Here is a 16,792-nt window from a genome sequence, read left to right on the forward strand (position 1 = left end):
TTAAATGCACTTATTGTGTCATTGGAAGTATCATAGATTGTACCATTGTTGTGACAAAACAATTGATAAAAGCTGAGTTGTTTAAATCCCAAAGGGAAACTTGAATGACTTTCAATTGGTATGTTTGAGATGCACCTCTGAATTCAGGAATAAGACCACTGCACCTCAAGGTTTTTATATAAAACTAAATTAAACATTTATTAATTTAACAACAAATTAAACACATACACGTGTCTACAAATTGCTACCATAATAACTTTTAAACAAATCCCCAAATTAATCACTCCCAGGTAAATCTTCACCAAGGCAACAGTAACCCATAGATTTTAAACAGACGCTAGGCAAAGAACATTTGACCTTTATGATTTTTAAATGAGGTTCCTTTCAATTTGGTTCCTTTGCAGACACAGTTGCAGGCTTACAGGCTGGTTAGATCTTAAATGCCTCTGACCTACACACACAAACTCCTTTCTGTTTATACCTAGCTTTTCCTTTGAATGTAAATTTTTCATTTGTATTACTAGGTTTTTTAGTTTTACCTCTCCCAACAATAATCCTTTCATTCCACCAATTTTATTAGTAATATAAACAGATTGCTTGGCATCTTCCAGCTAGGTGCAAGATTTTACACTTGTTCTTGAAAGCTTTATTCAACAAATGCAAATTTACACTTTACCTTTTTAACTTCCTTACATTTATCTAATTAACATTTCAAAACTACTATACATCAAAGCGCCCAGATTAGCTGGCTTTAACCCAATTAAAACACACATAGACACAGACCTTACTACAATTCCAATTTAATGATTTCCAATAACATTATACACATCAATATTTCTTCATGACAATCATAATAAAGTAAAATACAGCGGATGCTGGAAATCTGAAATAAAAACAGAAATTGCTGGAAAAACTCAGCAGGCCTGGCAGCATCTGTGGAGAGAAGAAGAGTTAATGCTCGAGTCTATATGACTCTTCACCAGAGCTGAAAAGAAAGAAATGTGATGGATTTTATACTGTTGGAGAGGGGAGGGTGGAGCAAAATAGGTCAGGGATAGGTGGGAGCTCAGGAGAGATTTGACAAAGCTGTCAAGGACACAAGACAAAAGGAATGTTAATGGTAATGTTAAAGCTTAAAGAAGGTGCTATTGGTGGCGTAAAGGTATGTGTTAATAGCAGAACAAGGATCAGTGCTCTGTGAAAGCAAAGCATAAGAACAAGTGACAGTGGCCCTGTGGGGTTGGGGAATGAAAAATTGGTTTAAAAGGGGGATCAAGATGGAGGAGAGAGTTCATGGTCTGAAGTAGTTGAACTTGATGTTAAGTCCAGAAGGTTGTAAAGTGCCTAATCAAAAGATGAGGTACTGTTCCTCCAGTTTGAGTTGGGCTTCACTGGAACATTGCAGCAGGCCAAGGATGGAAATGTGGGCATGAGAGCAAGATGGTGAATTGAGATGGCAAGCGACAGGAAGGTTGGAGTCATGCTTGCATACTGAGCAAAGGTGTTCTGGAAAGCAGTCACCCAGTCTGCATTTAGCCTTCCCAATGTAGAGGAGACTGCATTGTTAGCGGTGAATACAGTAGACAAAATTGAATGAGGTGCAAGTGAATCACTGCTTCTCCTGAAAGGAGTGCTTGAGCCCTTGGACTGTGAGGAGGCAGGAGGTAAAGGGGCAGATGTTATATCTTCTATGATTGTATGAGAAGGTGCTGTGGGAAGGGTTTGAGGTGTTGGGGGTAATGGAGGAGTGGACCAGGGCCCCTACGGAATGCTGACAGGGGAGGTGAGGGGAACATGTGTTTGGTGGTGGCATCATGCTGGAGTTGGCAGAAATGACAGACAATGATCCTTTGAATGCGGAGGCTGGTGGGGTGAAAAGTGAGGGCAAGAGGATCATGTTCTGGGAGGGAGGGAAAGGGGTGAAGGCAAAGGTGTGAGAGATAGGTCAGACGCAGTTGAAGGCCCTATCAACTGGTGGGTGGGCAGGAGGATCCTCAGCTCAGGAAAAAGGAAGACACGTCAGAAGCACCATTTTGGAAGGTAGCATCATCAGAACAGATGCGACGGAGGAACTGGAAGAATGGGATGGAGTCCTTACAGGAAGCAGGATGTGAAGAGCTGCAGTCTAGATAGCTATAGGAGTCGGTGGACAGACTGTCACCAGATATGGGGACAGAAAAGTCAAGGAAGGGAAGCATCGGAGATGGACCATGTGAACATGAGGAGTGGAAATTGGAGGCAAAATTGATTTAAAGAAATTTCCAGGTCCGGATGAGAGCGTGAAGCGGCACCGATATGGTCATCAATGTACCAGAAAAAGACTTGTGGAAGAGGGCCTGAGTAGGACTGAGCACTGACCCTTGTTCTGCTATTAACGCATTCTGCTATCTTACCTTTATGCCACTATTGGCACCTCCTTTAGTTTCTAACACCACCATTAGCGCTCCCTTTGTCTTGTGTCCATGACATCTTTGTCAAATCTCTCTTGAGCTCCCACCTATCCCTGACCTTTTATTTTACTCCACCTACTCCACTCACTCCCTCTCCCTCCCCTATCTTCTATAGTATAAAATCTATAGATTGTATCATTCTCTCATTTTAATGACTTTACCAGTCGTTTGTTTTAGGTCATTCAAGTTATGATTTTTAACATGTTTGCTCCCAAAGTACAAAAAATTCTGTCTTCCTTTCCAAAACTCGATCTTAGCAGTGAAGTTAAAACAGATGAACTGTATCATTTGAACATCAGTGCTATCATTTACTTTTATCTCATTGTTCAAAAACATCTAATGTTCTATTCCAGATAGTGAAGGATAGTACTGGACCTAATCTTTACTCACCTAACTCAACCACATGCCTGTTTTAGGAAGTTTCTCTATTTGTGCTCAAATGAAACCCCAATTAATGCTTTCCACCTGCATTTAATTAAACACAATTGATGTACAATTAACATTTAAATCTGAGTTAAAATTATTTACCAATCTATAACCTGCTCAGCTTGAATCAGAATGAATGCTGTTTATGTATTTAATTTCAGTATGCTAAATTCATGGAAAGCCACAGTGATGAAGGTGTGCGACATGTGTACAGTAGAGCATGTACAGTTCACCTCTCAAAGAAACCAATGGTACACTTACTTTGGGCAGCTTTTGAGGAACAGCAAGGTAAGCTACTGTAAATCATTTAAATAAGTCTGAATCTGCTTAATTGCATTTGATATAAATCCTTCTTGTGATGAATTGATGTAGATTTGTAAAGGCTTAAAGTGGGGCTAACAACACTCTTGGTGATAGCAGTTATCAGTTCCCAGGCATAATTATAACAATCATTATATATGAAATATTTTATTCTCTTAGAATTGTTTTTACTTTGTAACTTCTGTTCCAGTGAACATTACTGAAGCAAGAAGAATTCTTAAAACACTTGAAGGATCTGTGCCTGGGTTAGCCATGGTCCGCTTAAGACGAGTGAGCCTAGAACGCCGCCATGGAAATATAGATGAAGCGGAGTTTCTGCTACAAGATGCTATTAAAAACAGCAAAACGCCCAGTGAAGCGTCTTTCTATGCTGTGAAGTTGGCTCGTCTTTTAATCAAAGTAGAGAAGAGCCTTCCTAGGGCTAGGAAGGTTTTAGTGGAAGCCATAGCCATTGATCAGGTAGGATGGAAATTATTTCAAATATAAAGTTAAGCATTAAAACAGTGACTTCTGTGAACCAAGCTTGTAAAGCAGAGAAGCATATTTTTAGTTTTGGAGTGGTTAAGGAGCAGCTTGTTATATCTGTTATTAACATTGTCATATCTTTTAACCATTCTATATTAAAATAGAGTAGTAATATTGATTTTAATTAGCTTTATAATTGTGAGCTGAAGTTGCATTGGATCACATGGTGCATCCTAAGCTGCTTTGCAAATGATTTCAGTATTTTTCACTTGGATTTGGTAGTTACAGAATCACTTTCAAAAGCAGCTGTGTACATTCAACCTCTTTTGCTAATTGAGCTATGCTGTATATTCTCAGAGGCTGTTTCACCAATAAGAGTGGCAGCAAAAAAGGCAAAACACCATGTAGTTTTCTTTCTCAAACTTAATATAATTAGTTCTGCACTGTTATATAATGGAGCCATTGTAATTGATCCAGTGTTTAACATTTCTGTAACTCAGTTTAATCAGTTGGATTATGTGGGCAACCAGTTTTTTTGCTTTCATCAGCTTTTTATGGAGTGGGATAGATAGTTCCACTTCTAAGTTACTTCTCTAACAGAAAGGTGGGGGTGGGCAGATTTGAAGCTTCTTTTGGTTAACTTAATATTCTTTTATCCATTTCCCCAGTCCTCCCCTCCCCCATATTAACATCTCCTCACCTCCAGTTCAGTGAGGAAGACCATGTACATTTTAAACCCAGCAGGGTTGGTCTTGGCCTTTTTAGATTGTTTGGTACAATGTTGAATTGTTAGCCGGAGTAACAAAAGAAGTGTGAAGTACAATTCAAATGTTATAAATATGATTTCTTTTTAAGACAAATGTATTAGCACTGTTTAAGTCCTACTAAACTTTAATATCATCCCAACCTGAAGTTGCATGCCTGATATTGAGGAAACTGTTAATCTTAACCAGTTCCGTGAGAAAATAAACTGTTAAGCCTTTTTCAAATTACTAACATATATTTTCAGAAGTCTGTGCCTACAATATAGTCTTGTGGGTACTGTACTCATCACAGTTCCAATTTCCTTATTTACAAGTCACAAAGTTGCAACTGTCACAGCATTTAAATTTTAAAAATGTAACTGTGATGTGCAACCTTAAGTCTTTGAGAATGAGATGTTATGTTTTCTTTAACTGTAGTTTATAGTTCAAAAAATGGATTCCTGAATCCATTTATACCCCATGCAAAGTTTAGAATCTGTTGGTGGCTAGGTGAGGCAACATCTATTAATTGCTGGTTAAAAATGTTATGTTATATTTAGTAAATGGTTCAATACATGACTGGTAATGTGCAATATTTCTATATGAATTGGTCTTTTCATAAACAGCTTTATGGGCAGTTAAAACCAAACTATTTTTACCTGAACTTTCACTTTCATCATTGCTGTGTATTTTCAGATTACCTTCTACAGTAATTTGACCCACTGGAACAGCTTTAATGGCTTTATTCTACTACCATATACCATGCTGTATACAGCTGGGTATGTTCTCTTACTCCCATCCTGTGACAAAAAAAATTGTCACCAATTCAGGATATGTGTTTTTAAAAAAATGCTGATTTTTATTTTCCCTCCCATTCTCCAGGCTGTCTAAGACGAGTGCAACTCCTCCAAGGAAGCCCAAGTGCACATTGTTGTCGAGACTGGGAATCTGACTTGGGAGCTCACCAATTAAATGTAGTCAGTTAGTTTCTATGAAATGAGTAAAATATTGCCATCTTTTTACTAGGTAGTATTATTGGGTTTGTAAACATTTGGATGATGATAGTGTCTACCTGTTTTGTGATTTTAGGAAAGTACCAAACTATATCTGAATTTGTTGGAACTTGAATATAATTCAGATCTCAAACTGAATGAGGAAAACATTCTGAATGCTTTCGACAAAGCAATAAGTAGCTCGATGCCAATAGAAACGAGGATAGCCTTCTCCCAGCGAAAAGTTGAATTTTTGGAGGACTTTGGCTCTGATGTGAAAAGGTGAATTTTATTTATGCTTTGATAGTATGAAACAAGATAATTCTGAAAATTCAATAATTCCAAATTTGCTTCCTTGCTTGGTGAGAAACAGGTGAAAACAATAACAAAGATTTAAAAACTGAAAATGCTGGAAAAACTCAACAGGTCTTGCAGCATAGGTGGAGAGAGAAACAGAGTTAACATTTTGAGTCCAATATGACTTCTTCAGTTGAGATTTGTCATTTTTTAAAACATTTCTGAAATTTTGGCCCTCATTGTTGACCTCGTCTTTAAATTGCATGTTTCTTATTTCTAAATGCAAGTGGAATTTTTCATCTACATTCCCTATTGGTTAAGTAGAGCAACATAATATGGACTCTGCTGCATGTGTCAATGCACTATATAGTGCATAACCTGGGAACCTGGCTAAAATAAAATATACATTTATAGGAAGACACACCAGTAGTATGCTGTTCGTGATTGATAATTAGGATACGTACTTAAGAGTTGCAATATTATTTTAACATTTGATATTGTTCATATATTTTAAAGTTTGTACTACAGCTGTCTGTGTGCATGGAACAGGTGTAAAACGTTAGCTACATTTGCCCATCAGCAGTGCATTCAGCTCCAAACATACACATTCAAATTCGCAATCACCAAATTAAACCTAGATTGTTTAATCTAGTACAGAGCATGCCGCTGAAGAGTATAAATTGGGAATATTTTGCAAATATGCCTTAAACTCGCACATTCAACTTTCAGATCCCTGTTGTGTTGAATTGGGGTTGCTCTTCCCCTTCAGCCTTAGATCAAGGACTAATCCATATCAATTAGTGTGCAAAGAAAAGAGGTATTGAATTAACTACCTGAGAAATGCATGGGTACAGTAACCTGGCAAGTTGTTATATTGAAATCAATAAATCTGGTGGTTTGTGGGATAACATCAGGAAAAAAAATTACTATGCCAGACTATCATTAAAAACCCAACTGGGTTTGCTAATGTCTTTCAGGAAAAAAACCTGTTAGCCCTATCCAACCCAAGATTGTGCCCCCAGTCCCACATTGTGCTTGACTTTTGATGTGCTTGCGGTACATAGGAATAGGTAATAAATGATACCTTGCTAGTTTGTTTTTGAATTTTCAGTTTTAGGTTAGTCGCGGTGTAATAGAGGCGAAATAGAGAAGAGATTGCAACTGTTCTGAAATCTAATCGAATGGAAGCACTTGTTGGCATCTATATTTTAAATACCATGCTCTGTTTCAAAATCCCAACAAATCAATAACAATGTGTATATATCATATGGAAATTCTTCAAGCTGTATGAGACAGTAGAATTGTGATGTTTATTGGGAACTAGTAAAGAATCATTAATTTTTGGCACCCTTATTGATGGGAATATGCAATTTACCCATAATATGTTATGTAACCCAAGTTTACTTTGCAATAAATGAAGTTGGGTTGTTGTAATATTATCAGATGGGATGAAATGTGTGCATTTTGGTATTTTGAGGGTGAAATAATCTATCTGATGAGCATTTAAATGTGGTTGCTGAAAGATGCAAAAGCATTTTTAAGTCAGCATCAACTTTCAGGCAACTAGTTTAATCAGCTTTTATGTCTCAAACACTTGAATTTTTAATGAAACTGAATTGAGTAGTGTTTGTCCTGTTTCAAATGTTCCAATGTGATGTAGTAATTTGCTCAAAAGTACATGGAAATATTTTTAATTTCTTTGAAAACTGCCATTAATTGTGTTCTATGCCCTAGACTCATGGTGGCTTATGATGATCATCAAAAGCTTTTGAAAGACCAGGAGTCATCTAAAAGAAAGGCAGAAAATGGGCAAGTAGTGTTTTTTAGTGAATGTAGAAATGACAATGGATCAAGAGTTGATTGAGGACCTCTGCTTTGGTAAAAAGTTATGCTTCATTATAAATATTTCGTTTTCCTTGTTGAGTCTTTTCTTTTCAGTGTATCCCATTGTAAAATTAGGTATTAATGCTTGCAGCTAAAAATTGTATGACTAATTGATCCATACATACATTGACGCTAAAGTGACAGGACACCAATTTATACTTGATGTTCCTTATATATGGTATTGGTTGCTTAACAGAATCAGGCAATTCCAAAAAGGAAAACTTCTAGGCTTTGCTAATGTGGTGATTCACAGAACATAGTAGCACCAATAAAAACAAAGTGATGGAAAAACTCAGCAGGTCTGGCAGCATCTGTGGAGAGAGAAACCGAGTTGACATTTCGAATCCAACATGACTCTTCGAAATAGCAGGAGTAAGTCATTCAGCCCCTCGAGCCAATTTCTGCCATTCAATTGGGTTATAGCTGACCTACATCTTAAATGCATTTGCCTGCCTTGTTCCACCAGAAATAGCATTAGCAGAGGTGTGAGATTGATAGATTTTTGATATCAGGGAATTGAGTCATATGGGGAGTGGACAGGAAAGTGGGGTTGAGATGGAAGATCGGCAGTAATCATATTTAATGAAGGAGCAGACTCGAGGGGCTGAATAGTCTACTTCTGTTTCTCATGTACTTGTTCGCTGTGCTGGCAAAGGACTAAGCAAAAGATGATTTATTAAAATTTAGATTTCTGCATTAAACTTCTTTTTGATGTGTAAACTTTTGATCTTTTGGCATTTTCAGAGATTGGTGTGGGAGGAATGTGTTTCAGTACATGGGGTACTGGCACCAATACTGGGGTAGAAGGGAGCTGTTCTGGTGGGAGAGGCTTCACTTGAACCTTTCTGGGACTGGTGTCCTGGCGAGCTGAATTACTAGGGCTGTAGAGAGGGCTTTAAGCTAAGTGGGGAGGGGTTCTGGAAAGGGAATACATAGGCTTACAAAGCAAAAGGACATGGCAGCCTTGCAGGGCAGCTATTTAGGTAATGATCCCCAGAGTGTGACAGGATGAAACAGAGTGCACAAACATGAAAAAGCAGCAGTAAATAGGGTCAAAAGAGGCAAAAATGGTAAAAAGACAAAATTAATGGCTCTTTACTTAAATGCACATAGTATTCGGAACAAAATAAGTGAATTAACAGCACAAATAGAGGTTAATGGGTATGATCTTATAGCCATTACGGAGACATGGTTGCAAGGAGATCAAAGCTGGGAACTAAACATTCAGGGGTATGTGACTTTTTCGAAAGAACAGGCAGGAAGGAAAAGGTGGTGGGGTAGCTTTGTTAGTACGAGATGGTAAAAGTACAATAGCAAGAAAGAATCTTCGATCGGGAGATGCAGAATCCATATGGGTGGAGGTAAGAAATAACAAGGGGAAGACGACATGGTGGAAGTCGTCTATTGGCCCCCGGACATTAGCTATACTGTAATGCAGAAAATAAATCAGGAGATAATGAGGGCATGTAAAAAAGGCAATACATTAATAATGGGTGACTTTGATCTTCATATAGATTGGGAAAATCAAATTGGCAGAGGTAGACACAAGCAAGAATTCATAGAATATATTCGGGACAGTTTCTTAGAACAATATGTTGTGAATCCAACCAGGGATCAGGCTATTTTGGATCTGGTAATGTGTAATGAGGCAGGTTTAATAAATGATCTCAGTAAAGGATCTGCTAGGAAACAGTGACCATAATATGGTAGAATTTAGCATTCCATTTGAGTGAGAAACTTGGGTCGGAAACAACTGTGTTAAACTTAAATAAGGGTAATTATAATGGAATGAGGGCAGAGTTGTTTGGAGTGGACTGAGAAAGCAGTTCAGCAGAAAAAATAGTTGATGAACAATGGCAGATGTTTAAGAAAACAGTTCATGACTCTGAACAAAGATATATCCCAGTGAGGAAGAAGGATTCCAGGAAGGGGATAAACCAATCATGGTTAACCAAGGAAATTAAGGACAATATCAAATTGAAAAAAAAAACATACAATGTGGCAAAGGTTAGTGGTAAGTCAGAGGATTGGGAAAGTTTTAAAAACCAACAAAAGATAACTAAAAAATAGAGGAAGAAAATAAACTTTGAGGGAAACTAACAAGGAATATAAAAATGGACAGTATGAGCTTCTTTAAATATATAAAAAGGAGAGAGGCCAAAGTGAACATAGGCCCCTTAGAGAATGAAGCTGGGGAAATAATGGGGAACCAGGAAATGGCAGAGGAGTTAAATAAATACTTTGCTTCAGTCTTCATGGTAGGAGATACTAATAGCATTCCAAAAATATTAAATAATCAAGGGGCAAAAGGAGGGATGGGGGGAGGAAATAAATACAATAACTATCACTAGTGAAAAAGTACTAGGAAAACTAATGGGGCTAAAGGCTGATAAGTCTCCTGGACCTGATGGGTTGCATCCTAGGATATTAAAGGAAGTAGCTACAGAGATGGCTGATGCACTTGTAGTAATGTTTCAAGAACCCTTAGATTCTAGATAAGTCCCAGAGGATTGGAGAACAGCCAATGTAACATCCTTATTCAAAAATGGAGGGAGACAAAAACACGTAACTACAGGCCAGTTAGCTTAACATCTGTCATTGGGAAAATGTTGGAGTGTATTATAAAGGATGTAATAGAGCATTTAGAAAATCACGCCTAACAAATTGATTAGAATTCTTTGAGGTAACAAGCAGGATAGATAAAGGGGAACCAGTAGACATAATATATTTGGATTTCCAAAAGGTGTTCGATAAGGTCCCGCACATAAGGCTACTTAATAAGATAAGAGTCCATGGTGTTGGGGGTCGCATATTAGCATGGATAGAGGATTGACTAACTAATAGAAGACAGAGCTGGGATAAGAGGGGCATTTTCAAGATGTCAAGCTATAACTAGTGGAGTGCCACAGGGATCGGTGCTGGGGCCTCAGTTATTTACAATATATATTAATGACTTAGATGAGGGAAGTGAATGTACTATCGCCAAGTTTGCAGATGACACAAATAGGTGGGAAGGCAAGTGGTGAGGACGACACAAGGAGACAACAGAGGGATATAGACAGGTTAAATGAATGGGCAAAAACTTGGCAGATAGAATATAATGTGGGAAATTGTGAGGTTATGCACTTTGGCAGGAGGAATAGAGGAGCTGAATATTATTTAAATGGAGAAAGACTGCAGAAGGCTGCAGCAAATTTGGGAGTCCTTGTGCATGAATCCCAAAAAGCTAACATACAAGTTCAACAGGTGATAGGGGAAGCAAATAGAATATTGACCTTTATTTCAAAGGGAATGGACAAAGCAGTCTGCTTGATTGGCACCACGTCCACAAATATTCACTCCCTCCACCACTGACGCACAGTAGCAGCAGTGTGTACCATCTACAAGATGCACTGCAGGAATTCACCAAGGTTCCTTAGACAGCACCTTTCAAACCCATAACCACTATCACCTAGAAGGACAACGGCAGCAGATAGATGGGAACACCACCACCTGGAAGTTCCCCTCCAAGTCACTCACCATCCTGACTTGGAAATATATTGCTGTTCCTTCACTGTCGCTGGGTCAAAATCCTGGAACACCCTTCCTAACAGCTTAGTAGGTGTACCTACACCACATGGGCTGCAGTGGTTCAAGAAGGCAGCTTACCACCACCTTCTCAAGGGCAACTAGGGATGGGCAATAAATGCTGGCCCAGCCAGTGAAGCCCACATCCCGTGAATAAATAAAAATAGGGAAGTCTTGCTAAAACTACAGAAAGCACTAGTTAGACCATGCCTAGAATACTGTGAACAATTTTGGTCACCTCATCTAAGGAAAGATATACTGGCATTGGAGGCAGCCTGGAGAAGGCTCACTAGATTGATCCCGGGTATGGAGGGATTTTCTTATGAGGAGAGGTTGAGTAGGTTGGGCCTGTACTCATTGGAGTTTAGAAGAATGAGAGGTGACCTTATTGAAATATATAAGATTCTTGGGGGGCTTAACAGAGTAGATGCTGAGAGGTTGTTTCCCCTTGTGGGATAGTCTAGAACCAGAGGGCATAATCTCAGAGTAAGGGGGTGCCCATTTAAAATAGATGAGGAGGAATTTCTTCTCTGTGGGTAGTGAATCTATGGAATTCTTTACTGCAGAGGGCTGTAAGAAGCTGGGTCGTTAAGTATATTCAGGGCTGAGATAGACAGATTTTTAATCAGAAAGGGAATTGAGGGTTATGGGGAAAAAGCAGGAAAGTGGAGTTGAGGATTATCAGATCAGCCATGATCTCATTGAATGGTGGAGCAAACTTAATGGGCCGAATGGCCTACTTCTGCTCCTACATCTTATGGTCTTATACTGGTGGGGTGGAGGCTGGAGTGTGGCTACATTTATGAATTTATTTTTAATAATTTCAGTGTGGAGAGGGAACAATGGGTTGCACCTCAATTATTTTTGTAGAAACTACCACTCCAGAATGTGCAGTAGTACAACATTTTGAAAAATATTTTAAACAGCACAAAGCAAGCTGGGAGCTACAGGACAGGACTCTCTTTTTGTAATAGTATTAAGCTGGTAAAGGCTGAATAGGCAGCAAGCCACATAAATAAGGAAGCGAAGCCAAAGTACCAAGCTGACAGAGTGGAAACACTAAGTATGGAGCAAATTTTGGCCCTTGAGTTTTAATGTTAGTAGGAAATTTTGAACCAGGTAAAATAAAGTGGGGCATCCATAAGGAAAGGTTGGTAACACATGGAGCCACTGCCATTAGTGGCAACCCCTGGGGTGAGTATAAACGTCAAAGGCTGGGTGGGAAATGGGTTGGCTGGAGCTTTATTGCAAGCCAGGATGTGGGAAGTGATTTTTAACATACAGGAAAACTGCTATAACTGCAAAGTAGGGAGCACCTTAAGATTCCACTGGTGAACATGGGAACAGAGCCACAATAACTAAAGTCATAGTCTCATAGTCATAGAGGTCTACAGCACAGAAAAAGGCCCTTCGGCCCATTGGCTCTGTGCCAGTCAAACAAGTACTTAACTATTCTAATCCCATTTTCCAGGACTAGGCCCATAGCCTTGTGTACCATGGCATTGCAAGTGCACATCCAAATATTTCTTAAATGTTATGAGGGTTTCTGCCTCTACCACCCTTTCAGGCAGAGTTCCAGATTCCCACCACCCTCTGGGTGAAAAAATTCTTCCCCTCACCCCCTCTAAACCTCCTGCCCCTTAACTTAAATCTATGCCCCCTGGTTATTGATCCCTCCATCAAGGGTAAAAGTTTCTTCCTGTCTACCCTATCTATGCCCCTCATAATTTTATACACCTCAATCATGTCCCCCCTCAATCTCCTCTGCACCAGGGAAAATAACCCCAGTCTATCCAATCTCTCCTCATAACTAAAACTCCCCAGCCCAGGCAACATCCTGGCAAATCTCCTCTGCTCTTATATTCTATGCCTTGGCTAATAAAGGCAAGTATCCCATATGCCTTCTTAACCACCTCATCTACCTGTCCTGCTACTTTAAGGGACAGGTGGACATGCACACCAAGATCCCTCTGATCCTCAGTACTTCCCAGGGTCCTACCATTCATCGTGTATTCCCGTACCTTGTTTGTCCTGCCCCAGTGCATCACCTCACACTTATCCAGATTAAATTCCATTTGCCACTGATCAGCCCATCTGACCAGCCTGCCTATGTCACAGCAAGGGACCTAACGCCGATCCCTGTGGAACTCCACTGGACACAGGCATCCAGTCACATAAACACCTCTCGATCATCACCCTCTTCTTCCTGCCACTCAGCCAATTCTGGATCCAAATTGCCTTGGATCCCGTGGGCGCTTAACTTCGTTATCAGTCTCCCATGCGAGACCTTATCAAAAGCCTTGCTGAAGTCCAAGTAGACTACATCAAATGCATTGCCTTCATCTACACACCTGATCACCTCTTCGAAAAATTCAATCAAATTGGTCAGACATGACCTCCCCTTAACAAAACCATGCTGACTGTCCTTGATTAATCCCTGCCTCTCCAAGTGTAGATTAATTCTACACAGTTCTGTGTACACTGTCTACACAGTTCTTCAGTTCTGCTGAAGGGTCATGAAGACCCGAAACGTTAACTGATTTCTTCTCCACCGATGCTGCCAGACCTGCTGAGTTTTTCCAGGTAATTCTGTTTTTGTTTTGTTGTAGATTAATTCTGTCCCTCAGAATTGCTTCCAATAGTTTCCCCACCACTGAGGTTAGACTGACTGGCCTGTAGTTCCCTGGTTTATCCCTTCCTCCCTTCTTGAATAATGGTACCACATTGGCAGTCCTCTGGCACCTCTCCTATGGCCAGAGAGGTATTGAAAGTTATTGCCAGCGCCCCTGCTATCTCCTCCCTTGCCTCACTCAACAGCCTGGGATACTTTTCATGTGGACCTAGAGATTTATCTACTTTTAAGCCGGCCAGACCACTTAGAGCCGCCTTCTCCCTTTCTATGCTAATTTCTTCAATTATATCACAGTCCTTCTGCCTGATTTCCATATCCACGTCATCCCTCTCAATTGTGAACACCGACACAAAGTATTCATTTAGAACCCTACCTACGCCATCCAGCTCCCCACACACACTTACGGTCCTGAATGGCCCCTACTCTTTCCCTAGTTATCCTCTTATTCTTAACGTATTTGTAAAATAACTTTGGATGTTATTTTATTTTTTTCATGCCCCTTTTTTTGCTCTCCTAATTTCCTTTTTTAAAGTTTTTTTTTACCACCCCTACACATTCTATACTCCTCTAGGGCTTCCGCTGTTTTGAGCCCTCGGTATCAATTATTTTTGTAGAAACTACCACTCCAGAATGTGCAGTAGTACAGCATTTTGAAAAATATTTTAAACAGCACAAAGCAAGCTGGGAGCTACAGGACAGGACTCTCTCTTTTTGTTATAGTATTAAGCTGGTAAAGGCTGAATAGGCAGCAAGCCACATAAATAAGGAAGCGAAGCCAAAGTACCTATCCAATCCTGTATATCCCTCGACATCCAGGGTTCCCTGGATTTGTTGGTCCTACCCTTTGTCTTTACTGGAATATGTTAGCCCTGTACTCTCCCTATTTCCTCCTTGAATGAATCCCACTGCTCTGACGCAGATTTACCTAAAAGTCGTTGCTCCTAGTCCACTCTGGCCAAATCATATCTGATCTTATTAAAATCGGCCTCCCCCCCCCCCCCCAATTTAGAACTGATTTCTGGCCCATCCTTGCCCTTTGCCATAACAACCTTGAATCTAACTATCTGCAAAATGCTCCCCCACTGATACCTCTACCACTTGCCCGGCTTCATTCCCCAAAATTAAGTCCAGGACTGCCCCCTTGTAGGACCTTCTACATACTGGCTTATAAAGCTCTCCTGGATGCATTTTAAGAATTCTGCTCCCTCTAAACCTATTGCACTATGATTAACCCAGTTAATGTTGGGGAAGTTGAAATCCCCCACTATTACTACCCTATTATTTTTACACTTCTGAAGTTTGCCTACATATCTGCTCTTCTATTTCTCTCTGACTGTTTGGAGCCCTATAGTACATTCCCAGCAATGTGATTGCTCCTTTTTTGTTTTTCAGTTCTACCCATATGGCTTCATTTGAGGATCCTTCTAAGATGTCATCCCTCCTTACTGCTGTAATTGATCCCTTGATCAATATTGTGATACCCCCTCCACTTTTACCTCCTTCCCTGTCTCGCCTGAAGACCCTATATCCTGGAACATTGAGCTGCCAATCCTGCCCCTCTCTCAACCATGTCTCTGTGACAGCAATGACATCGTATTTCCATGTGTTAGTTTGTGCCCTCAACTCACCTGCCTTATTCGTCAGACTCTTTGCGTTAAAATAAATACCATCCAACCTTGCCAAACTCCCTTGTGCCTTAACTGGCCTATAATTTCTATGCCTTCCAAACTCACTTGCTCTCTCTTCTAATTTGTTCCCCCTGCTGAACCTCCTCTCATGATCCCATCCCCCTGCCAAGTTAGTTTTAACCTTCCCCAACAGCACTAGCAAACCTCCCCGCAAGGATGCTGGTCCCATTCCAGTTCAGATGCAACCCGTCTGCCTGAGGTTCCCCCTTGGACAAGTATTGATACGCTTTCATTTTGTTTTGCCTGGATTAAATATAGCTTTGAAATGGTGTTCTAACTTTGGCATTCATTCTGATGTTAATTAAGTATGCTTCTAATTTTACTGTACCACGGAACGTTCCTCCTTGTAATGTTTGAATGAAAAGTAATTTAAATTTACATTTTTAAATAATTTTTCTGTATGGTTGTCCCAGAGTTTTCACAACAAAAGCCTTCCTTTGAAATAAATCGCTTCGGAATGAAGTGCTTTTAATATATATATCATGACAGGTCAGAAGAGCCAGAGGAGAAAAAACAAAGGAGTGATGCAACATTAGCATCTGCCCAGTTGATGAGTGGGGACTTGCAAGCTAATCAGTCTGCATATAACTACAATGCTTGGTATCAGGTGGGTAGTTTCTGCTTAAATTGGAGATTATCAACAAAACAAATTGCTTTAAACCTGAGAATCATAAAACATATTTCTGGTTTCTTTGAAAGATCGTTGAAATTCCTTATCCAGTTTTGTATTTCATTAATACATATCTGATGCTCCTTTTTTATAAAAAAAGGTCTCTGATTGGAAATATTGACTTATATTGAGTTTTCAGGTGTTTAAGTTGTGTGGCTGTGCACAGGCCATTGTATGTTCAGTGTACTTAGCTGGCCATCTCTACTGCAGGACAACACTAAAGATTGCTCAGGTGTGACTGCCCTCAAATTCACTTGTAGAGGATGTTTGCTCTACTCAGTTCCAATCTGCGCCACTGATTTGAAGCATAAAGTCTGTATAATGCAGCGAGACATACAGATCAGGGAGGTCAGTTTTTTTAAGACCTGTGAGTTATCTGATCTCAAATGGGATGATGGTGGAATGATTAGGGCTCTGCAGTTGCCTTGAACTTGCAAGTTGTGGAGGGAGAAAGTCAATTGACTTCCATTTGTAATTACTATTGTCTGGAAAATGCACATGTATTACATCATCACCGTACCCATGGCACCAGTGTGTTCTAGCTGCACAATGCACTGCAGCATCTCACCTCAGCCACCTAGAAGGATAAGGTTATGGAACACCATAACCTCTTGTTCCTCCCCAAGTCACAAACCATCCAGATCTGGAGATGTATTG

The 16,792-nt window shown here is 39.9% G+C and overlaps 1 protein-coding gene across 6 annotated transcripts in view; it reads left to right on the forward strand.

Moving 5' to 3' along the window:
• prpf39 (PRP39 pre-mRNA processing factor 39 homolog (yeast)) overlaps positions 1 to 16,792 on the forward strand; it is a 55,289-nt gene that overhangs the window by 36,580 nt on the left and 1,917 nt on the right. For 2 of the 6 annotated variants that reach the window (XM_078562322.1, XM_078562323.1), the window contains exons 9-13: positions 3,038 to 3,164; positions 3,388 to 3,656; positions 5,495 to 5,679; positions 7,429 to 7,503; positions 15,955 to 16,072. In XM_078562322.1, the coding sequence (XP_078418448.1) occupies positions 3,038 to 3,164; positions 3,388 to 3,656; positions 5,495 to 5,679; positions 7,429 to 7,503; positions 15,955 to 16,072 (774 nt within the window). Of the gene's footprint in view, positions 1 to 3,037; positions 3,165 to 3,387; positions 3,657 to 5,101; positions 5,185 to 5,287; positions 5,383 to 5,494; positions 5,680 to 7,428; positions 7,573 to 15,954; positions 16,073 to 16,792 lie in introns of all 6 variants that reach the window. The other 4 variants (XR_013579449.1, XR_013579448.1, XR_013579450.1 and 1 more) reach the window with 4 other exon arrangements.

The sequence above is a fragment of the Cetorhinus maximus genome, chromosome 18, assembly GCF_964194155.1.
Source record: "Cetorhinus maximus chromosome 18, sCetMax3.hap1.1, whole genome shotgun sequence".
Lineage (NCBI taxonomy): Eukaryota > Metazoa > Chordata > Chondrichthyes > Lamniformes > Cetorhinidae > Cetorhinus > Cetorhinus maximus.